Below are 25510 nucleotides of genomic sequence, written 5' to 3'. Positions count from 1 at the left end.
TGGTGGAGAGAAGACCTCACAAATGAGATTGGACGATTCCAATGGATTGCCTATGGCATCATCCAATCCTATTTGTGGTGGGAAATTCCCCCACTTCTACTTTTCTGGAAGAAACTGGTAAAGCGGTCAGGATGCTGGCTGGGAGCTCTGATTGTATATGTACACATCATTTCAAACGATTCCTTTGCTAGTCGTCAGCAGTCGTCAGTACTGCGCGCGAAAAAAGAAATTTGTTTACATGGTTTTACAATCTATTAAATAGAGGATAAGTGTCGGCTTTATGTTTTGTGATATTTATAAATAATGTTTGTGTAATTCAAATTCATATTGTAATGTACTGATACTATCATATGATCTAAATAGATAACCAATAATAGTAAAACATTTTTTATATAATGTTGTTTTAACTTCTGTCAACGTAAGACAAATTCAAAATGAAATTATACTGCAACATAGAAGTTAATAATAGAGTTTCGTCTACAAATATAATACGACGAAAATCACAGCGTTCAATTTTAGCAATTGGAAGGCACACAGTAAAAGGCAATGATTTGTACTTTCTTTGGCAAACATTACAAAATAAACAGGGTATTAAATATAAGGTAAAAAGTCTAGTTATTTTAATTAAAGAATTAAATAATAAAAAGAATTTAAATTTATTGTTTAAATATTTTCAGATTGATAATAACATAGATAAAATTTTTAGCAAATTTATTAATCAAGGAAAGGCAACAATACGTCTTATAGAACCACCACATGATTTAATTATTCAAGCTGATACGATTCAACTGAAAAGTTTTATGCGTATATTAAAGCTAGGAATGTCTAAACAAATGGATGCGTCAGTTCTAGCTATTTCAAATTTGAACCCAGTACGTATGGCTTCTGTTCCAAAAATTAAAGTTGTGGTTAATAAATCTTCTGAGTACCCAATTTTGGAGGGTTTCCCAAGAACTACTGAAGAATTGTACTTAGTTGGGTTAGACAGAAAATCTTTTGATAGACAAATTTTAAGGCTTCAAAGCTTGAGAATATTAAACTTATCCAACAATAGGATTTCATCTTTGCCTAAAGAATTAGGTTCATTACAACATTTACAAGAACTTAATCTATCACAAAATTGCCTTGATAAAGCTGTGAAATGGGTATGGCTAGATCAACCTGCTATAAAGAATAATTTAAAATTATTGGACATAAGCGATAATATGGTATGTTAATATTTTATAAATAAGTAATACTGATATATTTAATTATTGTATAATTCATACTTTTTATACAGTTAACTATGATACCAAAAGAGATTGGAAAGCTTCATGCTATTGTTAATTTCAAAGCTAGTAAAAATGTATTATCATATTTACCACAAAGTCTGGGATCATTACCAAATTTGAAATATTTAGATGTATCAAAGAATAAATTAAAATATTTGCCAGGAAGTATGAGAAACTTGCGATTAATTTTGTTAGATGTGTGTGAAAATAAATTTGATGGTGAAAATGTGAATTTTGTAACTGACATAGATGTACTCAAATTAGTTGAGTGCGCTGGCAAATCAATTCTTAAAGCAAGGTTTGTAATACATAATTATTAATATAATTAGTAAAACTGTTAATTTTATGTACATATTTTATTTTTTAGGCTTTCATATGATGCCAGTACAATTCCACTAACATTAGTAAAATATTTGGATGCAGCAAAGTATTGTGTCTGTGGCAATCCTTGTTTTGATTCTTACAGAAGAAAATTTGTAGAATTCCTTTTGACTACAATAGCAAATAGTGTAAAATCATCAGGACATATTACAGTACCATTTGATTGTTATTTTTGTTCAAGTAATTGTGTACGTATTTTTGCAAGAGTGAAGTATTAAGATAGTTAAATTTTTACTTTTATATAAGAGACTGTAATTTATTTTTTATTACCAACTATATAAATAAAATAAATGTACAAAAAACAATAAAAATAATTTGTATAAGTTATATAAATTTTGATAAAAAAAAATATGATTATAAATTATATAATAATTTTCTCATGGAAAATTTGTAATCATTTCATGTCATAAAGGAAATACATTTAATAAATTTACCTTTCTAATTAAAATCTTAGTAATATCTTTTTAATATACATACATAAAAATAAGATATTTTTTTGAAGTTGTAATTTTATACCTGCGAACTTGTTTTAGTAGTTATTATTTCTATCAATTCTTTTAAGGTAAAAGATATACAAATTTTGTATGAACATGAATTTATTATGTGTTTAAACAGTTACAATATTTATTACATTTTAATTTGTATAGTAAAAGTAATATGAATTTAACAAAATGTTGATAATTAATGTTTTCTTTTTTTATGTGTATTATTGTATAAAATATTAAAATATATCTTTACATTACTTGCTAATTTTCGTAATTATAATCAATCCATTTGATTTATTTAAAATACATTATTCATGTTCTATTGAAATGGAAATCTTTTATTAAAAATATGAATGTCTTTTAGTAAATAACGTTACAATTGAATCACAAGATTTTCGTAAAAACAGATAATATCTTCGAACACAGATGAAAAAATTGCTGGTAAATATAAGAATGTATTTTCGTACTGATCCTTTAAACTTTTAACATGTGTATAACATATAGATCATATAACAATAGTATTGATTTTTACAGATGTTTCTCTTCGAGTCATTTAATTTTAAAGATTCTAAACTGTTTACATAGATATTATCATTCTTGAAAGAATTACAAAATATTCGAAAATAAGTCGAACAGTCTGAGAGTTTATCTAAGATTTTAATATAAGTGGCTTGAATAGTTTTACAGACTTATTCAAACAAAAAGTAAAAATGAATTCGAAATCTTAGTAATTATTTTATTGGTGTAGAGTATAGAGAGACAATTTTAAGTAAAATTATTTTTCATAAGATCGATATTATATTTTGATAAAATGTTCTGGATTATCTTTTCTAAAATATGGTAAATTTTTTAAAATATTTTAAAGATATAATATAATATGTGTATTTTATAATTTTGAAAAAAGTCACATTCATGTTAGAATTGGTCTATGTATACAGTTTCTTTTTGTATGTATAATTAATTCTAAATTCTACTTATCTTCATGTAAAACTGAAATTAACAAGTTCAATATCATACATTATTCATTTTGTATATTTATTCCAGCAAATAAAAACAATTTCATATTTTTAAAAAATTTTGTTTTTCCCAAGTAATCATTTTTTTCCTTTTATATTATTTTTGACAAAATCAAATCCTGAATCATCCTCATTAAGATAATATTGTATTGGTGTGACTTTTTTTTTTTTACCTAAACGTGGTACAGTAAAATCAATATCCTTATATTCATTTTCATCTAATTTCTCACATGTAACAAAAACTTCTGGTTCTTCTGGACATTGAACTAATTTCATAGAATACTTTCCTTCCATTAAATTGTTTAGTGGAGAATCATGCTATTATATACAATATAAACATTTTAGTTTAACACATTTCATTAATTTTCATAATATTCATAATTAACACTCACTTGGACATGTGCTTCCTCCTTTTCTCCTATAGTGTCAGACTTGTTTGGTATTTGTAAATCATTTAATGATATTTTATGATTTTTTAAAAGTCCTCTAATTGCAGCATTTTTATGAAGTCTATATTTCTTTAACAAATATTCTTCATCCTCAATACTCTCTACTTTGCTGCATGTATTATTATAATTATAACCAGTTTTAACAGCAGCATTTAAATTAGCTTTGATTTGTTTTGCTTTCCATTGTTCTTCAAGGATTTGATTGGAGTAATTGATACCACAATTGGCCTGTAAATAAAAATTAGTTTTTCATATAGAAAGTTGTAACTTTTCAATGATAAAATAGTAAAAATTGGTTAAGATGAATGTAGTTTAACATGAGCTTTATAGCCCACTTTTACATATTTTCATAACAGAAATATTGAACAATATTAACACAAATTCAATTGTGTTTAAACCACTTCATTAATAAAGACTGCATAATGTACATTTTTGTTACATGTCAATGTATTTACCTCTTGAATAGAAGATGCAATTTCATTTTTATACAGTTGTTGCGGAGAATTATCATATTTTTGTTCATTGTCATTTTTTTCATCGTCTTCAGTGTATAACTATAAAGTGCAAATTTTTTTTATGCAGTAATTAATAATATTTACAATATCTAAATTTTAATTTATAGCTATATTATTATTATTATTTAACAAGTTGACTGCCATGTCATCCATATTAATAATAAAATTATTTGTCTAAACTTAAAAGTTAATTTGTAAGCTGCTGGATTGAATGTATCAAATTTGCTTGCAATCTGTGAAATGCAAGAGAATTAAAAGAGTAATTGATACCACGATTCTTAACTTCTTGGTCTTTGTTTTGTGAAATAAATTATTTTGATTTTATGGAGTTTATGTAATCGCTAAATTGGTGGTCAACATGGTAACTGTGTAAAGCCTATTTAATGAATTTGTTTATGATACAATAGATTTGAGGTAGATTTGAATCGAAATGAAAATAACTTGCAAGTGCTAACATTTGCATTACGTGGAAGTTTTGGCTTGTTTATTCTTCGATTTCTTTTAGATATAGTAGATTCTCTATGTCGCACGAATGTTGAAGTCTCATCACTATAGGGTATCTGAGTCACTTTTTGGATATCTCTATATATACTCATTGTGAATTGAAACTGGATATGATAAAGCTAAAACAAAAATACTCATATTAAGCATAAATTTTCATATATACAAAATACTAGTCTCAGAATTAAAATAATAGTATGCAAATGAAATTAATTTTTACACGTTTTATTGTTTCTAATAAAAATAACTAAATACTTAATTACATAAAATGATAATGTGCTAATATTTATTTAATTGGACAGGCATATAATAAATATCTTACGAATAATGTAAAAAATCTGTGAAACTTGATGATAACAGTAGAGAAACGGTTTTCTGTGTTTTATCTTTTCATTACGTACTGATTGTTACACTTCCGCTTTAAATGTCGTTTAAGGTTAAGACAGCTGTGTTTTGAAATGGTCAAATCCATCCCCTCCTTTTCTATTCGCAAACTATTCGCTGTAGTTGAATCATACGTACTAATGACGCTGTGTACAGTAATGTTTGCAGTGAACTGTCAACGACTATGTGTCTCTTTCACTAGTTATATTTATGTAGACGATTATAGTTTATTGTATGCTACGTTAATGTAATTTTGAAACTACAATTAAGTGTGAAACGTAGTGAATAATATTTTTTCAAACTACATTTAACTGGAGGATATATCATTACACGTGGACAATGCAGGTTAGAATTTGAAAACTGACATAATGCATTTCCTATCATTTTTTTTTAAACATATGTTCTTTTGAGTAGAATATTTTCATATATTAGTAGAAGCCAAAAGATACTTGTCATATAGATACAGACATACATCGTATTATACATAATATCAAATCAATTTAATTTAAATTATTTTACAGTGAATAATATACTCTTTGAAGTATAAACTTATTTAAAAAATTGTTAAAATTGTACAACTATTAGAAAGTGAATTAGTATTTATTGTATGACCTTTTTTCCTCTGCATTTGAAATTTAAATTCTAACCCAAACTGATTTTAATAATAACAATAATTATAATATGTCTCTTATATATATGTTAAATCCAATAACAAATACAAAAAAAAATTGCAGACAACAATTAGCAACAAAGAATAGAGTTTAAATAATTTTTGAAAATAAAAACAATACAAAGGGGGATAAAAGTGAGGTTTTGTGCTTACACACGAAAGTGTATAAGCAATATTATTAAACTTGATGCCGGTTTAATATTTTAAGCGGGTGATGTGTAAATTTACGTAAAAAATCACGTATCTCGTATGTGGCATTCAACTCACGTCACCAGATGCCAGTTGATCTTGCAAAAACATTCCAGCAGGTGTATTATGGTATTTTCCTTATACGTCAATAGCGTATGTGTGAACGTCTATCAGAGATATGACCATCTACAACTATATATTTCTTTGTAATTAACGCTGACTATAAGTCTCGCAGGATAATTTCGTATCTATGACTTGTCCGTATGGGTTAGGGATTCCTTTTATTTGAACGCGATTTTATTTCATCTCCGTTGATATTTACGTTACGCGAAGCTTATAACTCAATAAATTACGCATATGTTCATCTATGTTTCATTTTTTGTATAAAGATTTTTCTGTTTGGGTAAAAAAAAAGCTCGAAGAGAAACCAATATTTTTTTACTCTGTGAGACAATTAAACGAGACAATTTATGCCCACCAAATTGCCGCAGAGAATTTATTGTAAAAGCAATGGCATAATCCATACATCGAAAGCTTCTGACTTGCGTTTTTGCCAGATTTTTGTCTTCGTCATATTTATTACTTTATAACCGTAATTAGAGTGGTAAATGGAAGCTGATTATATAATAACGTACTTTTCAGTACTGTAACACTCAATTTCGTTTAGGTATACGTGCTGGTTATTGAATTACTTTGGTTACTTCGCTTGCTTGCGGTTTTCGAGAGTTGTGTTGATTTCCGACGAAGAATAGAGTTCAGAATCGGAAGCGACTGTTACACTCTACTCTACAGACTGCATAAGAAGCCTTATTTGCTGAAAGGTAGTCAAAATATCAAGTCAAAATATTCTAGTAGGTCATGTTAAAATTATGCAAATTATCGTGCCGATTTGTAGAATTGTACTTCTCGACTTATTCGATTCGAATGATTTGGACGGCGCGGCGAGGCTCGGATCTATTTGGACTCAGAGTATAAATATTGGTCTGTAGACAAGCTAATGTGTCTAGAAGGAGTCCCTAAAAATTATGAAAAAATTAATAAAAAAAGATTAATAAGTAAAATGACATTTGAAAAATCTTAACAATCCTTATTGTTAAGATTGTTATTGTTATCAATTGTTGATATTTTATTGTCTGTGTTTTGGTAAGCCCTCTCATGTACATTTTTCTATAAAAAGCACAATTTTTTAAATCGAATAATTGAAATTTAGAATACATGTAATTATAACTTTCGTGCAATGAGAAAGATAGGTATTGTTCTCTCTAATGAAGAATGCAATTTTTATCGCTCTTCTGATTACAGTGATCAATACATGCCTTTTTATAATTACGATAAATACCGATTATGTGATGCGCGTTGACAGTAATAGTTGTATTGTTTTCATTGAGTGTCAATATTCTATTTAATACTGTTTAACGAGTACGGAACTACGCTGAGTAATGGTTTAAAGTGATAAGTACTTCTAACATACGCCAGATTTTTGCAGATATATCTGTATTTATTTCAAAAAATTTTAGTATTAATTTCTTACTACTTTTATTTCTATGTCTTCCATTCTGAAACAACGGACTTTTTTTATCATTTCATTATTCAATTTCGAAAAATAACATATCTTTTGTAAAAATTTTATTTCGTTCTGTTTTCTTGCTCAAACCTGATAAATAATGCATCGTTCCGATGATCTTGTTATTCAATTCCATAAAACAATTATTCGTACTGATATGTATTCGTACTTCGTACTTCAATGATTTCATTGTTCAAATTGGCGAGAAACAATTATCTTGTACAATACATACAAATTCGATGATTTCATTAAACAATTGCATATTAATTCCTGTATTAAAATCAGCTACGTCATGTCGCTGCATACTTTGAAGAAAGTCATTTGAAATTAATTTTTAGTTATATATATATATAATAGCATCATTTGTTTTAATATCTATAATATATATATATTCTAAAAAAGTGGGAGCGTTGAATAAATAATAAAAATCATTTTTGACGAATTTATTTATTTATTTATATATTTTGACAAATTTATTAAAATGTTCCATAATGAAAGATTCAAACTGCAAGATGAAAAACGACTTGGCTTGCAAATAAAGATCAATGAAATAACAAAATTGATTGAGCCATATGTATATCTCCAACAAAAGAAGATAACGTATTAAAGAAACTGATTCATATTGAAAAGGTTAAATGCAAAGGAGGATGATATAACGAAAAGGTATAATTTAGTTAGCATATTTGGTTATAAAATAAATAAGAATGTTTACTTATACACACAATTTATTTAACTGAATAGAAACGAATTAAATTTTAGACATGAAAGTTGACAACTAGATCGCGGGTTTTATGCATTTGTGAGAAAATTGAGTGTATAAAAGACGAAAAGAATTTAATAATATCGATATGTTAATTTCAAACTACTGGAATCATAAATAAAAGATACCTATCTTGCAAGTGATGCATCAGATTTTTATTTTTCATAAAGATCCGCAGACTGCAACACATTAGGCTTTCAAAATATGGATCATACACGACCCAGAAACATTCCTCTCTTTTTGATAACGATCTTTACATACCCTTTCGTCCACTCTCAAGAGATATGCATTAATAATTATCAAAATTAGCAAAGTAAATAACTCTTGTTTATAAAAATGATAATAAACGAGATAGCTCGTAAGTACACCAATCAACTTCCGTTTAAAGAAACACGTATATACTTGTTACACATCTTAATATTGTACTCTGACGTTGTTTTCGTTGACCGCGTGTACAGTTTAACATTTACCGTACACTAAAGGGAGTGACTTACGCGTATTGTTTTAAAGAAACGGTGAGACCGAATTTATTTATCCTTGTCGCCATTTTAATCACAACGTGTCCTTAAACTAAGAAATCCATTCGATCGTTTCCTATGGAACAGTATAATTCCGGCAATTTTCAGACACAAAGACCGGTGAATTTGAACGTGGTAGGTTTAGCGTTACGAAGCGTTAACGGTTGCAGCGTGGAAAATTGTGGGATCATTCAGTTTTGGACCTCTTACCGTTCATCTTGGTGGTGGTATCGAAACGTTTGTACGTAAACCGCACCACACGTGTCGAATCCTTTGGTGGGGCTTAACGACGGGGGAGGGGGCAGGGCAAGAGGGTGGGTAGAACATTTAATTCGAGCTTGCGAGGGAAGTCGTTGATTGAAGACGAGGTACGCCAGTTGTGCCTGGACGTTGCTTCGAGTTAGATTGCTTTCTACTTTTTTTCTTTTTCTCGTTATCAAAAATGTGTCTAATATTTTCGTACTCATAAAACCATGTCATGGAACCGTGACAATAAAGGATTTCCCACTGGAGCTTGAACGGTTTTCACGCGCTAAAACTTTCCAACTCTTGTTTCATGTTTTTATTAATGCGAACGGTGACGTCGCGCTGGCATCTCGACGATCTTATTCGTTCCCTAAATTCAAACAAAACAATGACCCCAAGGTCTCGTTTCTCTCTCGTTTCTGCATCGACGTTAACCTTTCACAAAACCATTCCCGACCTGGAGGTCTGAGGAAGATGTGCGCGGGATCTGAAGGTGTTTGGTGCTGCTCTCCCTTTTATGCGAGAATTAATTAACGCCGAACTGCTAATTATCACGATCGAAGCGAACACTCTTCCCGAGTAAGTAAAACACATAATCTCCCGTAACGATGGTAATGTTAACATTATGCTGGTTCGGTCTCGCGTTGCTGATTCACTCGTCCAGCACGTTGATTACTGACTAACTGTTATTATACTCGAAAGAATATTTTCTGGACCGTTGCCGCGCGAAAATTCCATCGTTCCGTATATAAAAGGATGCAATCCGCGTTTGTCGAATATCGTTCTCGTGGCCTTGGTATTTTCTTTTTTGTAAAAGAATTACGAGCAGGCGTCACATGGCACCGATTCATGGACTGGAAAAGCGCGATGACAGGGACTTCTTATCGGTTACTTTATCTGCTTATCGAATTCACCGAGCATCTAATCGATTTGGGATTTCTACTACTATCGCAACGCACGTTTCCGCGTTACAGTACATACCGTAAGTTCTTCGCATTGTGTTTACGTTATTTACAATAGGCCATAGGCAACTCGACGTTAGGCAAGTATTTAAACTTGCTTATTTGACACGTTGACAAATTGAACGATCCGATCGCGTGCCTAATCTAAATTCAAGCGAGAAATCAACGGAAATTCCAATGGTATCCAAATCGTTGTTATCACGATTTTGTATTGTATTTTCCTTACTTCTAAAGCAGTCGGCTGGATTACAATTGTAAACAACAAATAGGTGAAAATGGTTGCTCGAATTTCTCTACGATAATGTTTCGAACGGCAGCTTTAAATTATGCGTAGATATTAGATTCGTGTGTCGGTGGGTACGGACGCTTTCCCCCCTAATTACTTCGTAGCCGTAGTAGCTCAGTTAAAAAATGCTTATCCTCCCTACTGAAAATGCGGATGTGTCGCCGTGTTTTTCAATCGAGCATTATTAATCGAGGTTTTTTAAACCTCGACCTAATTAACAATAGCACGTTTTTATTGGTACGTGAATACGCCTCGCTATCGTCCTCTATGGCGAGTACTTACCTCGACATTTCCACGATGTCTATCTAATCGAATGAAACTATATCGTGAAAATGAAAATAAAGAAGAAGAAGAAGAAAGAAAAAAATATGGAATTCATCTCGAATGAAGAGCAAATGAAATTACTGTAGCTTTTTCTTGTTTCTCTTTTTTTTTATCTCCCTTTTTTTTTAGAAAAGCCAGGCAACTATACGGTACAATAGACCGAAGCCCGCGAATATTATATCAACAGGTGGTTGAAATAATTTCGCGTATACGTAGAACCATCGCGGAGGCAGATGCGAAAACTTATTTCAGTTTTTTTTTGTTAATTCGATCGCTGCGCGATTCGTTTCTCGCAATGCCGCTCGCGAGCCATGCTTCTTTTTTTTTTGTTTCTTTTCGAACGACGAACAGGCTTTGTGAAACTGAAAAAAAGAAACGAGGAATATAAAGACGATTGAAACGTACCTACTATCGAAAGACAAAGGATTTGACTGTAAGTAGGTAATCGAGTGTGCCAAGGGCAGGCAGACGATATTAAGAGGCTAGTTCCGGTTGATTGCTCTCGTTGTATCATTCATGCTACTTCAATACTCCAAATTTTGCGACCTTTGTTACTGTCATGCCTTTGTTAACAATCGCGTGCCTGTTTTGTTCATGCCGACATATTAATATTGTGTTTAAAGCCACGCAACAGGCGGTTTTATTTACATTTTAATTGGTCGTTATTATTACTGTCAGAAATATTATCTCGACGATTAGTATCGAGGACAGCTGTGTGAGTGACTCGTTATAATTGCTTTCTTCAAGTAGGAATGTATTGTTATTGCTCTCTTAGATTGTCGCTGCAGTAATATTATTTAAACCACGTTAAAGATTATTTCATGAATGATTTTGCTTAAATTGTGTCGAATATTAATGATTATAAGATGTACAGTAAATTCTCTCAAATTGTCCCCCAGCTTGTAAACTGAAGTGGGCAGTTTGGGAAGAGGGGATACGATTATTCGAGCCTCGCGGCTCGTTTTTATAATTGTTGATAATCAGCAACTATAAAAACGAACTGCGAGATTCGAATAATCGTATCCCTTTCTCCGAAATTGTCCATTTTTCTTTACAAGCTGAGGAACAATTTTGGGAGAACTTACTGTAACAGCAAATCTTCGTAGTTAACCTCTATTATTAATGTAGGAACCGTGCCTCATTACAAAATGTAAATATTCCATGTTTATAACGACGAACAGTTTGGTTTTTGTGTTAATAAAATACTGTTTTGGAAAGAATTAAGTCCCATCGGGTTGACCAGAAAATTCTCTCTTGTTTTACAAGGAAGTTGTAAAGTATTCAATTAAACTGCCGTCTTTCGGTGACTTTCTTTCATATATCGCAAGAAAACTGCAATTAGTTATATAAATCATGATTTTCACAAATTGTTTTACGAAAACCAGAATAAGAAAACGTTTCCTTATTGCAAAAATTCAGTACAAATTGCAGTACAGTTGCTGATTTTATTTAATGAAACTGCATTTTCGCGTTTTACGAAAATAATTCACTTTTCATCTATTGAACTAATTAATACAGAAAATAAAATGTTCATGTAGTAAATAGAAATAACGATTTTGTGTCGACGTTTGTAGTCTACAGATGGATCGTGGAAATGATTGTCACGGTTCATATTGGATAAAGTAGGGAAGGGTAGTCTGCGCCTTAATAATTCCGGAACGTTAACAAGATTTCGTTAATTACTGTGCAAATATTACATTATTATAGAGATCAACGGAACAACTGACGACCCACTGCAGTACAGCAACTTTGGAGGAGATCCTGGATAATCCAGACGGAATTTCAACGCGTACAGTCTCCGAAAAGATCATGAGTATCTGCAAAAATACTATACGCTGGGTACTTCTCGTCGACGTGTTGCTCGCCCTATCAGGTAATCGGTTTCCTTTTATTTCCCATCGGGTTAGCTTCCAATTCTCCATTGTACAGTTTTCTGTTTCCTCAACTCTCGTAAACTAATCGAAAAGACCAATGACTGGATTCATCGTGATTCATGTTAGACATCGCGTTTGAAGATAAGTTTTCCTTCGTCAAATTGCAGGACCACATCCTATACGCAAGCAAAACTATGACAAATATAATCTTATACGATGTTTGGGTGGAAATTAATTAGAAACTTCTACGAAAATATTGAATGCAGTATGAAACGTGATATATGTGTATAGTATGTTGTAACGGATTTTGCGCAAGAGTATACGAATGATCGATCATGTTTACTTCGTCTATATTTAATCAAAGAAATGAATCGTTTTAAAGGAGCATGATTAGTGGTATTCATTATCTTCCACGTTGGACCTTTTTCGGGTGTGAATCATCGCGTAAGTCGATTAAGGTTTATCGACTTTACCTGCCGTGTTTTGCAAGAGAAGCCTTATCAAAACGTATATCGCCACTTTACATTGCATTCAATATTTTCTCATAGGACTTTAATAAAGCATTATAAATACAAGTAACAGTCCTTTCTATCGACCTCTGCTGATTATCTAATACCTGTATGAGGTATTTTTGGATCTTCGTGAAAAATAACAACTGTTTGCATCAGAGTTACAAAATATTAGAAATAACGAAATACTTCCCTTTAATACTTTCGATGCATCGATCCACTTAATTTCTTCCAATATTTCCTACTTTACATTTTACTTATTTTACTTTTATACATTTCATTCATTCATATATTCATTTTGTACATTTTGATGCATTAAACACGGTTCTTAACAACCATTAATCTCCGTCGTCTCCTGTTTTTGAGATATTCAATTTCAGAAGAAAGTCAAGTTAAGTTCAGTGACCATCCTGTAGCCATTGACAAGTACGACGGTATTTTCTATAACATTATAAATATGTAAAATATGTTTAAACGATGTTTCAACGAACATGGCGCCGCGGGTGCAACAATTTCCACGGATATTGTTTAACTTACTTTGGAAAATAAATTGTCGAAGATGATTCTAACGCGCATTTTGTTTTTGTTCGGGAAAGCTAAATAGTTTCGGGGCGAGAATTCGTCAAAGGTTTACATGCATTGAATTTCTGCGTCTTCGGTTCAATAATTTTCTTTGTTATATTTCGACGTGCTAGCGAAAAATATGTAGGTCGCACGTCAGGTACAGAGTAGCGTGCATAAGGTTTTATAGATCCTTCGTTTAACATCTCGAAAGCGGCATCTAAAAGAACTTCAATTAACATTTCTGGTGGAAGTATTTAATAGGTATTTTAAGAAAACAAGGTCACGAACAAAAGTTTCTGCATACGCGTTGCTTTTTGAATACAAATAGAACATTTATCTGGCCTTGTATTATTTGCACATCATCAAATTAAATATTCTAATAAGACTGTAAACGTTCTTTAATGGACATCTATGGCTTGCATAGATATTGTGTAACTTGATCTAATACAATCATATTATCATATAATTTACTTGTACATTGTATTTATTAACTCTTACGTAAAGTAATTATACAAAACAGTTTAACTTTTATCTTTGCATACTCGCGTGTTGTTTATTAATAGCACTATGCGGGTGAAAATAGGTACACGAATATGCATACATGAAAATATTGATTAGATTGCGGATCGTATACGTAATATGCAGATGGTACATGGTATATTATGTACTCACATATTTGGGTATGTATGTATAACATATTCGAATATATGTACATATAAAGCTCAATGAGATCGAGGCCTTAACAATGTTTAATGAAATATTCAATTTACTTTTGGTTTAATACAATCAATAAATACTGAAGCTACGGTTCCACAAATAATAACATAGATGGCACACAAACTTTTTCACACATATATATATATATATTTTTAATATTTTAAACTTTTAACCGCGCATTAAAATCTCTTATATGTTACAACATGAATGAGTTTCCGTGGAATTCCTTTTTACTATTTTCGATAAACTGTTGTGAGTCATGGTATTGCTGAGTTGAATCATAAATAACTTCCTCTGTATACACGTGTGGAAGAAAGTATCGAAATTCTGTGATTAGAAAATCGTATTTTTAATTACTAAATCTTGTATTATCGAACAGAACGAATGATCGACAAATTCTACGCGGTTTAATCAATTTACACAATTTGTTTAACTTCGTGGAACATTTAATTGTATAGTAAAGCAATGCGTTCTTTCCGGTATTGTGAATCAGCTCAAGATAGAGAATATTTGTAGACGCATTCGATGTCCAAGAATTGTATCGCTACGGTGATTAACAAGGTTGTAGGGAAGTATGCAACCGTAGTTACGTGGCAGGTACTTTTGCAGAAATAACAACACCGAGCGAAAGGAACGTTAATTGTCAAACGACTGCCAAAACCGTCTGTTACTTTAAATTTATTAATCTTATCACATCGTTGCTTATCACGCTTCCATAGTAACGGGTGAGCACGCCGACATTTTGCTTTTGTCGACAATTAGGATTATTGGGGTACAAGCGCAATCGTTTCTTTCCCGGGCGCGGGCGACGTTAATGGAGAAATTCTTTGCATCCACCACATTACACATTCGTAATTACGCCAATTAACATTCTGTACCGATTAAATTCACACGTTTCTCTGATAACAGCGGGGAAACGGGAGTTCGTCAATTGGAGCCGCGGTTATTACATTAGCAGACAACTGCATAGTCGGAAGTACGTATCGTTTGCAGTTCCTAGACAATGACTGTGATCTCTGAAATTACATAGTCATTATATCCAGGCGAAAAAAATCAACTATGTCCACTTATTTCCCACTGTTCTCTTAAAGAGACGCCTCTATACCAAGAACAGGGATTAAACATTTTGTATACATTATATGTTTTTATAGATGAATGAATATTGAATCACACAAATCAGAAATTAACGCTGTTTATATCCCAAACAACAAGTTCTTTTTATCGATTTTTACCGTTCTTAATGGAACAACGATCAATTCACACTAATCGTCAAAATTTGGATACTTGTTTCAACGATGAAAGAAATCGCTGAAATGTATTTGTCACGATATCCCTATTTATAATTAACCCTTTTAATGCGTACGTGGTTGTGGTATTTATAGAAAATTTAATCTACCATAATCTTTACACAATACGAATATAATAAAAAAACAATCATAATTATTTTATTTCAATTTATCTTTAGTATTATCTCTAATTTTCACATTAGAGTTACTGGTGCTTTTACAGATCCTTGGCCTTTGCCGTTATATTACATGTTCGCAATCTTAAAGAATAATATAAGGTCACAAAAATAATGTTAAATGTAAATATATTTTCAACTATATCTCTTCATTTTAGTCGGCACTGAAAGAGTTAAACTATAGAGCAAATGAAAAATATTGTAAAAAGAAACATAACATTTTCTGTTGAATCTAATAGCATGCATGCATAATTATAATCACGTTTTCGTTTTCTGTTTCAATAGGAGAAAAATCTGTATATTTGATCGTTCGGTTTATCTCTCTCGTGCGTTTCATTTTCTTTCGGAAGGGATACCTGTAAATGATATTAAAAAAAAAGTTGTAAATCAATCGATGCGTAGGTGATTGATTGCATTTGCGGGCACTAGCAACGAAACCATGCATGCAATGAGAGTTGACTTGAAAACCGCGGACCGAGTAATACAATACCAAGCGAGACGACATGGCAGTCTGCTTAGAATTTTTTCCGGGCGTGCCGCATTAAATAACTAGGCGCACATGCACGCGGTGAAGCGTCAATGAACCGTTCTCTTACAAAACAAGTTAGAGGATCACAGAATAAAATTGGACACCTTGTATGCAGATTCTTGCCCTTATGCATACAGAGAAGCCCGTGCCGCTTCGAAGTTAAAACGTTGAAGAACGAGAGATATAGCTAAACAGAGATTCCCAAATATGATTTACATAAGGTCAATGTTGTGGATATCCAAAATATAACTGCAACCACGCTGAGCTATCCCTGCAAACATTTACGTTTACGAAATTATGCATATCTCCGCAAAGATTCCTGTTTTTTTTTCAGAAAGAAACTGTTGTTTCGCTTTCGAATTTCTGTTTAAAACGAGCAATTCTAAAATCAAGTGAAGTCTCTCGATGCAAAGTTAATGTAACACGAAAATTCGACATTCCTTCATTCGAAATGTGTAATGAACATTATAAACTACAGAAATCCTATTGTTGACTATATACGATAACGTAATGTTGTGCATAACGAACAACATGTTTTTCATCGTGAATATAATTCCGCAGTGGCAAAGAAGAGAGGTACACACGAAATATGTAGTTTCATTACTCGCTGTACATAGACGTATTATTAATTATTTGACACGAACAATAGTAACATAAACATACAAAAAAATTGCAGTTCATGAAACAGCGTAATTTATTATAGAATACAAGCTTGCATTTTTTTAAGAAGGGGATGAGAAATATAAAAATGTAATTATTAAATAAATACATTTTTGTGTATTTCGTATTATTAAACGAACGGTGTTTCAGTCATTATACGCATTTATTCTCGTTGTTTTTGTACAGTGGGAAACATTAAACTGCGACGTGCATTGTTTAGAAATGTTGAAGATAAGAGAGGAATGCCAAGGGGAGAAATGTTTGAATTTGTTACTAACGGAAACGTCAAACGAATTGCTTTTGAAGTCGGTGAACCGTTTTTTGTTTCACAGAAACGTCAGGTTTTCTGTCGGTTGAAATTTTAAACACACGATGTAAAAATAAAAAATAAAGATCGTACAACGTAGTTAAGAAAATACAATTTTACATTCAGCCCTCGATCGTTCGTATATTCGTGAATACATCTTGAAGATGATCGTGTTGCGGTTATAAAACGATTTCGTTTTTTGATGTGTGCAAATTTTTGACTTATTATTATAACACTTTCCAGTCGTATCTATAGTACTTTATCGAATGCACAATAATTTCTAATTAACAAAGTTTAACAAACATGGCATAGATTCTTAGGATATACGACTTTTTAACAGCTTTTTAAATATCGATAAAAACAATGTGAAAATGGCTTTGGAACGTGAAATAACAATTTCGAGTCACCACTCGTATGCAGAATGTTAAAACTACTGTTGTGCACTACGTTCGCTGTATTAGCATAATTAAAAGCTGTAACATGTTTTTATTTAACCTGCATTCTGTTTTACATAATCGATGAAGAAAATGTTTAGTTTGCATAAAGATCCTCAGTCTATTTTAAGTATATGAGTCGAGTGACTATAACTCATCGTCTATAACTCATTATGGTAGAAGTTACTAATGACGATAATAGACGATTTCATTCGTTCCTAATCGTTTCGTTTCCTTACTACCCAGATTTAGTTTTTATAAACTTCATTTTCTATAAGTATAGTCGATTTTATAAACACATCATTTTCTATAATAATTGTATACATTTCTCAGTTTTAATATTATATCCTTCAATTAATTACATTATATTCTGTGTTAAACTACTGTATCGGAATCTTCGCAGACCTTCGTATTTCCAATATTCAATTAAAACTGCGCGCATTTTCATCGCGCTACATCAATTATACGAATTTCCCAGCAAAACAAAAACCAGCAATAATTGCTGGAAACAGTAGATAAATATAAATGTACTTTCACGCTTAATATCTCTAATAAGTTGAAGCTAATATAACAATGCAAGTCTCCTTTTTTATTTGTTGTTTCATGTTTGATCTGCTCATTTTTATCCGAAATACAGATATTAGCCAAACCTGGGATCAAATAGAAATTCATTAGATTTCAACTGGTCAAGCATTTCATTAGATTTTCCAAAGATTAAACCACATCAAATCTTATCAACTTAAACTTCAGACCGCCGCAAACACTTCAACTCTGCAATCAGTTTCAACGCTGATTCTTCGTATATCGAAACATTCGGATTTGTCAAAATCCCATTGTCCAGACTTTCCGTTATCCGAACGAAGAGTCTCCCAGCAGAAGATAACAGAATGTCTTATCCAAACGCGTTCGTCTCTCTGCACGATTGTAGGCACGTGGAAGAGGCCGTGTTCCATTATCTCCTCCATTACTTACTTCATAAAGTTAATCAGTTTAACAGCCGTAAAGCTCGAGTTTTGCACAAGATACGACACGACTTCTTTTTATCTGCGATTCGTATTGGTGTAATCAGTGCGATCGCGTGCGCTATTTACGCATGCGTCCCAGTTAAATACTTAACTATTGCCCGGTGTAATAATCATGCAGTACATTCCGCGATATTGGTTCGAGTGGGTATTTAATTCGACGAGTCCACGTGTTTTCCCAGTTTGGTTTTCCGTCTCCCTTCCTGTTCTCCATTCATTCTTCCACTTCTCCTTCCCACCGATCCTCTTCCGCAGTCTCGTTTTTTCCGTCGCGCTGTCATTATTAGTCTCGTTACCAGTTTATCTTTCGTCACACTTTTTCTTCTTCTGGTTGGATCGTTAGCTGACGCAGGTGTACGTAAAAAATTGCTTATCATGTCTGGAAAACAGAGCGATAATAAGAGAAACGTAGCCCGATCACCGTCGTACAACATTTTTACGCGAGGGAATATTTATAATTTATGTAAGTGGAGAGAAAAAAGGTGATTTTCTTTCGTTGGTCAAAAGTGTTCCAACGACGCCCTTTGAATATCATTTTTTTTCTGTCGTCAAGTATTTGATCTTTGTTATCATTGGTTTAACGATGTTGTTGCATGTTTCAGTTATCGTACTACTGACGTTATTGGAATTTGGCACCGTACCGCAGCAGCATATCGGCTTCCAGTGCAATGATCCGAAGATTTCTTTTAAGTTTAGGGGAGACACCATCTCCATGACTACACTACTCGTCGGATCCTTCATAATCCCGTTTGTGGTGGTATGTGAGTTTGATTTGTCGTATATATATATTTATAATTGAAAATTGCCCGGGCTTATGGATGCGTTCAAATTAGTAGACCAAATGCGATCTTCGAATTTGTCGCCAGATTTTGCGATCGAAACGATTATCGATGTTCATAATACTTTGTTATCGAAAAGATTATTCAATTATAAGGCATCTATCGCCTAAAACGCGAGCGCATTAACCCTTTGCACTCGAAGCCATTTTAACTGTGTAAGTCTAAAATAATTTCTCTGACTTATGGTATTTCCATTTTACATGACAAAGTGCATTTTATGCATAGGAAATTTAGTCTTGTGACTCATACAACAGTTAGACTCTTAATAAATTTTTATATTTAAACTTTGATAATATAAAAATTATCTTGGAACGTGATATAATAATTTTAGTGGTGCCTCAGATTCACCGCTCGAGCGCAAATGGTTAAACGTCTCACTTATTATCGATATACAAATTTCAGAGGAAAACACTATAGAGAATGAACAAAACTGAAGGTCACATTTTTCGAAACATGAACGCCATTGATACCTTTATTTTTTCAAAATAGGGCCGTATATTTTTATCACGGGCGCGCAATAGGCAAGAAGAATCTGATCAGCTATAATATCGTGACCTTCGTGCAAGCTTGAGTACCAAAAATAAAATAGATATAATTAAGAAATAGCTACGATAGAGCGAAATCGGCGCAGAAAATTTATTTTGGTATAGTTCGTTTGTCGAACACAATAGTGTTCTGTAGAATTTAATGAATCCCGCGTGCTAAATATTTTCTGTAATCAATTTTCTTCGCCGTTTTCTCTGTGATAAAACACGTATTTCCATTTATTTTTGGTACTCAAGGAAAAGCAAAGGTCGTGACATTGTAGGTCGTTGGATTCGTCCTGACTTTGACCGCTATTGATAACGTTCTTGAAATCAAGAAAACTGTAACCTGGAAGAAATTGTTTTGCTTCTTGCAGTGTCAGTTACTGTTATAAGCAGTAAATCAGGCATTCAGCGCGCTCAAGTTATATAAATAACCTTGTAAATAATTTTCTTCGGTTTCTCATAAAGAATCGTATCATTTGTATTCATGTATACAGAATGATAATGATCATTTTCAAAGGAGGCGGAGCCGTAAACCGAAATAAATTCGCTGAATGAATATATTATTTACGAACAAATTGTATATGAAGCGCTTCATCCAAATTTCAGAGCATAATATTGCCGTTTATTTTAGATGTGGATAGCGGAATACGCATGTTACCCTTCAGATAGCTACGATACAACTGTGGGATGCGCTGGTTCAAGAGCGAAACAAATATGGCAGTGGTACGGACACTATTTGATCGGATTAATAACGTTGACATTTATATGCGATGTCATGAAAAGTCTGATCGGAGAACCAAGACCGCATTTTTTGGACACGTGTAGGCCACGCGAAGCTGTGAATTGTACCGACCAGTAAGTATGCGGAAGATGATTTCTAAAGTTTTCTAAATTTCATAGTTATTCATCATTCGTTATTTTCGTTATTTCGAAAATGGAGAATACGGAATTTTTTCTGTGTTTTGAGAAAAAAATAGTGAGATTTGTAAAAGAAAATTGATCCATAAAGATTTGATTATAGTCACAATTGCAATAAAATCGTCAAAAGTAACTGGCTTTGTAAGGGCTAATGAGTAATAGATGTTCTGTTTCAGATACGTGAGATCGTATACATGCACAAATACGGTTGACTCAAATTGGTTTGTCTCTGATTCTAGTAAATCATTTCCCTCGGGACACTCTGCTCTTGCTGTGTTCACGTCTGTTTTTTTCGTGGTAAGACCTGATATACCTGTACTTTCGTCTTTAACTTGTAGAATTTTCATAAGGTTTCGTAAGGATCAAGCATTTTACTCCGTTGCGACTTCAATTTATTCTTCATATTAGCACTATGCGACGAGTTATTTTCAGGATTACGGCAACCAATTCCGAATAAAGACTCGCGTCTATTTAAGGGGCTATATACATCTAGAATAGTGGAAAATAGGAAATTTCCCGAAAAATCTTTTGTCTTATAAGTTTTCCTAAAATTGTATCCAAAATTTTATTTTGTAGTAAATATTAAAAGCAAATTTTTGTTACAGCCATTTTAAAAAATTCCGATTTCAGCGAAAACCATACTACTTAGTCTGAAATTTCGTTACCTTTTGCGAATTCCGAAATTTTGTTTTCTAAAGTATAATTTAAATGTTTTGCAGTCGATTGAAAATATTTTTAAAGAATCGTTTTTTTTTCACCACCAAGTTGTATGTTGCCCTATATGATTTTCATAGTAGGTTACGTAGTTAAAATATATCAAATTCACCTAAAATTTACAGAAACCACATACATCTTTTATTTGAAACTCAGTGCCATATACAAATGGTATGACTTATTTCTATTATGATGCTATGCATGTTAAGTAGTCAACAGTCTCAAAGCATTTTACATAACATCAGGTGATAACTGTGACTATTTGTTGACTATGTGGTCAGCCGTCTGCTCACAGTAAGCTAAATTCAGTACTGATTTATGCTATAAGCATTCCATAATTGCGTTTCAATTTCTTCAGAATTTTATTATCATGTTTTTTTATCGCACAATTGTCTTCATTGTACAGCATTTTAATTTACAACAATAAATAAATAAATTAAAAAATGCGCGTTCTCGTAGTAAAAAATAAAATTATGTTGTATAGTTAGAAATATGAGTTAAGCCAGCTATGCAGCTAAATGTCTGCTATATGTACAATGTGGCTACTCTGCTTATGCATTTTTGATTAAGAATCAAATGTTATTTTTTTACTGTGTAGCATAATAAATCGCTTTCTAATTGTTTGATGATTTTTCTGTTACAGTGGTACTTTCAAAATCGTCTACCAAATCAGACATTTTTCTTGAAACCATGGCTACAATGTCTCGTATGTTTGTGGGCAGTGATATGTACCCTGACTAGAATTAGTGATAACAGACATCACTGGTGGGACGTTCTCGCAGGCTCTATATTAGGTCTAGCGTTCAGTGTGCTAACTGTAACAGTGCCATGTCGTGCATTCCGCTCAAATCGTGTTGGCTCATATGTCTATAGCGAGCCTATAGAGAATGGACAGTTTAATTATAATGGCAAGAGGCACCAAATTGTGAAAAAACTCCTTAATGAAACAACAGTAGATCTTCCAGATGGTTGTGAATTAAAGAACACTTCATCAAGCTGGAAGGGATGAGTACTAGGTGTTTGAAAAATTTAGTTTCACTTATTTTTATAGATTAGCAGACGAACTTAATAGTGTGACTGTTTTCATTTGAATTTATTTATTTATTTCTTCTATCAATATTGAAATAACGGTTTAATAAAAGCGAAAATTGCTTGTTTTGGTATTAAGGAGTATCAGAAAATTGTGCTAGCATGATTTGATATACTTTCATTAATTGAATAACATGAAAGAGAATGTTATTAGTATTTCATGAATTTGAGTCTCTTTTAAAGAACTGAATTCAACCATTAATTGTTTATTTAACCATATACACAAAAGACCATTATCTGATTCAGTGATAAATGAAGCAAAGAATTCTGAAATCTTTCAAATGGCGCTTTTTCATTCTGTGATATTTGATAATTGAAAAGTAATGCAAAATGATATTATATTTTTTACAGCAAAAGATTAACTTATCAGTACTCATAACTCTTATCATCAATAAGGAAAATATACCTCTATTTCTGTGATTGAAGACAGATTTGCAACAAAGATCTTTTTTAGATTCTCTGATGAGAACATTTTTAAAACAAATTTTTATGGTACTATGCAAAACGGTGTGAGTAAATATTAAGCCGTAAATAATAATAATAACAATAGTAATAATAGGATACGGTAATGGGAGTGTTCAATAGTAACAAATTATAACGCACATAATCTTATTACATATTTAATGTGTGTAGTATGTTCAAGGGAAGGAAAGTGCTCATAGGTAGAACGAAGATCTATATCTATAAATATTTGATCTTTGAAGTATAGTATTTTAACATTCCATTGACCGTGCAGAAAGACCTAGAAAAAACTGCACAACTGTACAAAGTCTGAAGGACCAATATGGGGAAGAACCGTCGTTCTTCACCTTTTATTGCAATTACATTCCAATTGTGATTTAGAATTGTAAATAATTGTACAAGTTATACATATACGGAAAAAATCTTTAGTCTAAAAGTATTGTAATATAATTTTATGTTGAGGGAGTGTGTATGTATAGTATATTATTGTACAACTGCGTATATTAAAAACCACGTTGCGTATATGTTTGTATCAGTTTGTATGAAATAAATAACGATTACATATTTATATGCATGTATGTATATTATTATTCTGCGGTAATCATTATTTATATAAATTATATACGTATCTCTAATTTTATATATTTTATTTTTGTGCACAAATTAACAGATAGATATAAACACTAATTTTACTTTATCTCTTTTAATGGAAAAGAAATATATTAAAGTACGTTAGAATAATATTTTTGGAGTAAAATGATCAGTTTGAAAAATACTTACGATGTCGCAATCACTGACACAATTTTCCTTTAAAATTATACTAACAATCAGAAGGAAGTAATCACCATCGGGTCATCGACCTTCAAACTTCTTCGCCCCAGCTTACACGTGCCAGCAAAACATGTGTTCCTTTTATAACTAGCTGTTCCGTTCACATTCTCTTTGATTATTTACCAATTATGAATTATTATAATTTACGTTTTCAGGCAACAAGGTACATATTCTTCGAATAATGAACCAAACCATCAAAAAGTGCAAGAAGACGACCAGTTTTTCATGTATTTCTACGAAAATAATAATGAATAATTGCCTCATAATATTTTTCTATTTTCTATTATTTTTTCTTTAAACTTCTTATATTTGGGCTTTAAAGTGCCCCTTTTTTAAAAATGAAAATTCGCATGAATATTTTTAAACTAATGAATGCATAACTAGGTCGTGTTATAAATATAATTTACGGTATAATAACATATCTATAAATTATATTACAGGCAGATATAATCGATTTTTTCTTATGACTGTAATGACAACGTCCCCCACGATGGACTAGAAAAGAAGAAACGTTTTGTAACGAATCTGATTAATTAGTAGATTAATAAATACGTAATGAAAAGTGTTTGAAGAACTTCAAACGCGTTTTTCTCCAAACGATATTTTCGTAAAATTAAAAAATGTTATTAAGATTGTTTAGCAAAGCAAACGGAGAAAAGTTAGAAACTTTAATGTCGCGAAAAACTTCAAAAATAAAATTTCTATAACTATAAAACTTTTCATAGTTAGACAAAATTGAGTTATCCTTGAATAACTTACAGAGATAGAAGCTATACAAAAAAAGTTTGCTCTCAGGGATTTTAGGGGATTAGGGGATTTTAGATTGCTCGTTTTTCCTTCATTTTCCAATTTTTAAATTGTCCCTTGGTACCAGATATTAACACAATAAAAAGTCAATATCTTGGAAAGATAAATCATTAACTTTTAAAATTCGTTCGTCGAAAATAGAAAACTAAAGTCAGTTGAGTTCCGTTTCAAATAAAATTACTCGTGACATTCGTCGCTAATAAAGTAACAAAATCGACGCAAAGGGCGAAACCGGGGCTTCACCTATTAAAGAAAAATCAATAATTACTATTTAACGTTTTGATGGCTTTCATTCAACCTTTTGCACTTGAATGGCTAGTCTGATGCACTAATCAAATTTACCACACTGTAATATTAAACCATTTTTGTACTACTCATAGTTATAACGATCAAGGATTGCAATAATTTCTTAGAAGAAAAAGAAAATTTATATTTATTGCGTGCCTAGGCAAGAAAATGATAAGCAAACAGAGTATTATTTTGACTTAAAAGAACAGAATAATATTTATACTTAACAGATTATTACTATAGATGACACATGCTGATGTGTCAGACTCGTCGAAGTACGACAAAAAGATTAGCAATATGACTAAGTGTTCGATTCTACGTGCAAAAAGAGAATAAAACTGGAGAAAGATTGCCATTCAATTATATGTAGTTCGGATCGTATACAATTGCCATCTGAATGGCAATACAAAGAATCGTGTCGTCTTCTAATAAG

At 31.9% G+C, this 25510-nt stretch overlaps 3 protein-coding genes across 10 annotated transcripts; 2 read left to right on the top strand and 1 right to left on the bottom strand.

The window, feature by feature from the left end:
- The first annotated feature begins 157 nt into the window (after positions 1-157).
- Lrr47 (Leucine-rich repeat 47) lies at positions 158-2100 on the top strand. 2 transcript variants are annotated; one of them, XM_033468588.2, is made up of 4 exons: positions 158-602; positions 707-1208; positions 1280-1569; positions 1639-2100. In XM_033468588.2, the coding sequence occupies exons 1-4, from the start codon at positions 547-549 to the stop codon at positions 1868-1870; spliced, it is 1080 nt and encodes a 359-aa protein (XP_033324479.1). In that variant the 5' UTR covers positions 158-546; the 3' UTR covers positions 1871-2100. The 2 variants fall into 2 exon arrangements, with proteins under 2 accessions (XP_033324479.1, XP_033324478.1); XM_033468587.2 differs by having other exon boundaries at positions 172-602; positions 678-1208.
- A 130-nt stretch (positions 2101-2230) lies between these two features.
- LOC117219422 (uncharacterized) lies at positions 2231-5154 on the bottom strand. 4 transcript variants are annotated; one of them, XM_076519413.1, is made up of 5 exons: positions 5020-5154; positions 4573-4740; positions 4058-4156; positions 3546-3830; positions 2231-3471 (listed from the first exon to the last, which is right to left on the bottom strand). In XM_076519413.1, exons 2-5 carry the CDS (start codon positions 4711-4713, stop codon positions 3232-3234), a joined length of 765 nt encoding a protein of 254 aa, XP_076375528.1. In that variant the 5' UTR covers positions 4714-4740; positions 5020-5154; the 3' UTR covers positions 2231-3231. The 4 variants fall into 4 exon arrangements, with proteins under 4 accessions (XP_076375528.1, XP_076375526.1, XP_076375527.1 ...); XM_076519411.1 differs by having other exon boundaries at positions 4941-5094; XM_076519412.1 differs by having other exon boundaries at positions 4882-5048.
- Positions 5155-5200: 46 nt separating this feature from the next.
- LOC117219421 (phospholipid phosphatase 1) lies at positions 5201-23719 on the top strand. 4 transcript variants are annotated; one of them, XM_076519405.1, is made up of 7 exons: positions 9055-9528; positions 9767-9931; positions 12229-12394; positions 19202-19356; positions 20600-20823; positions 21063-21183; positions 22244-23719. In XM_076519405.1, exons 3-7 carry the CDS (start codon positions 12331-12333, stop codon positions 22607-22609), a joined length of 930 nt encoding a protein of 309 aa, XP_076375520.1. In that variant the 5' UTR covers positions 9055-9528; positions 9767-9931; positions 12229-12330; the 3' UTR covers positions 22610-23719. The 4 variants fall into 4 exon arrangements, with proteins under 4 accessions (XP_033324467.1, XP_076375520.1, XP_033324469.1 ...); XM_033468576.2 differs by lacking the exons at positions 9055-9528; positions 9767-9931 and adding an exon at positions 5201-5347; XM_033468578.2 differs by lacking the exon at positions 9767-9931 and having other exon boundaries at positions 9056-9528.
- Positions 23720-25510: the final 1791 nt, after the last annotated feature.

This window comes from Megalopta genalis, chromosome 2 (assembly GCF_051020955.1).
Source record: "Megalopta genalis isolate 19385.01 chromosome 2, iyMegGena1_principal, whole genome shotgun sequence".
Lineage (NCBI taxonomy): Eukaryota > Metazoa > Arthropoda > Insecta > Hymenoptera > Halictidae > Megalopta > Megalopta genalis.
Note: the sequence above shows the minus strand (reverse complement) of the source record. Positions and strands in the feature narration are given on the sequence as shown.

Bases quoted from the DNA above. Each gene is read 5' to 3' on its own strand.
- LOC117219421 (XM_033468576.2), top strand. The intron at 19,357-20,599 runs GTATGTGAGTTT...CGTTTATTTTAG, and splicing joins TCATAATCCCGTTTGTGGTG to ATGTGGATAGCGGAATACGC. The intron at 21,184-22,243 runs GTAAGACCTGAT...TTTCTGTTACAG, and splicing joins TCACGTCTGTTTTTTTCGTG to TGGTACTTTCAAAATCGTCT.
- Lrr47 (XM_033468587.2), top strand. From the start codon at position 435: ATGAAATTATACTGCAACATAGAAGTTAATAATAGAGTTTCGTCTACA. The intron at 603-677 runs GTAAAAAGTCTA...AAATATTTTCAG, and splicing joins AACAGGGTATTAAATATAAG to ATTGATAATAACATAGATAA. The intron at 1,570-1,638 runs GTTTGTAATACA...TTTATTTTTTAG, and splicing joins AAATCAATTCTTAAAGCAAG to GCTTTCATATGATGCCAGTA.
- LOC117219422 (XM_076519413.1), bottom strand. From the start codon at position 4,713: ATGAGTATATATAGAGATATCCAAAAAGTGACTCAGATACCCTATAGT. The intron at 3,831-4,057 runs GTAAATACATTG...TTTTATTTACAG, and splicing joins TTGCATCTTCTATTCAAGAG to GCCAATTGTGGTATCAATTA. The intron at 3,472-3,545 runs GTGAGTGTTAAT...TGTATATAATAG, and splicing joins AGGAGGAAGCACATGTCCAA to CATGATTCTCCACTAAACAA.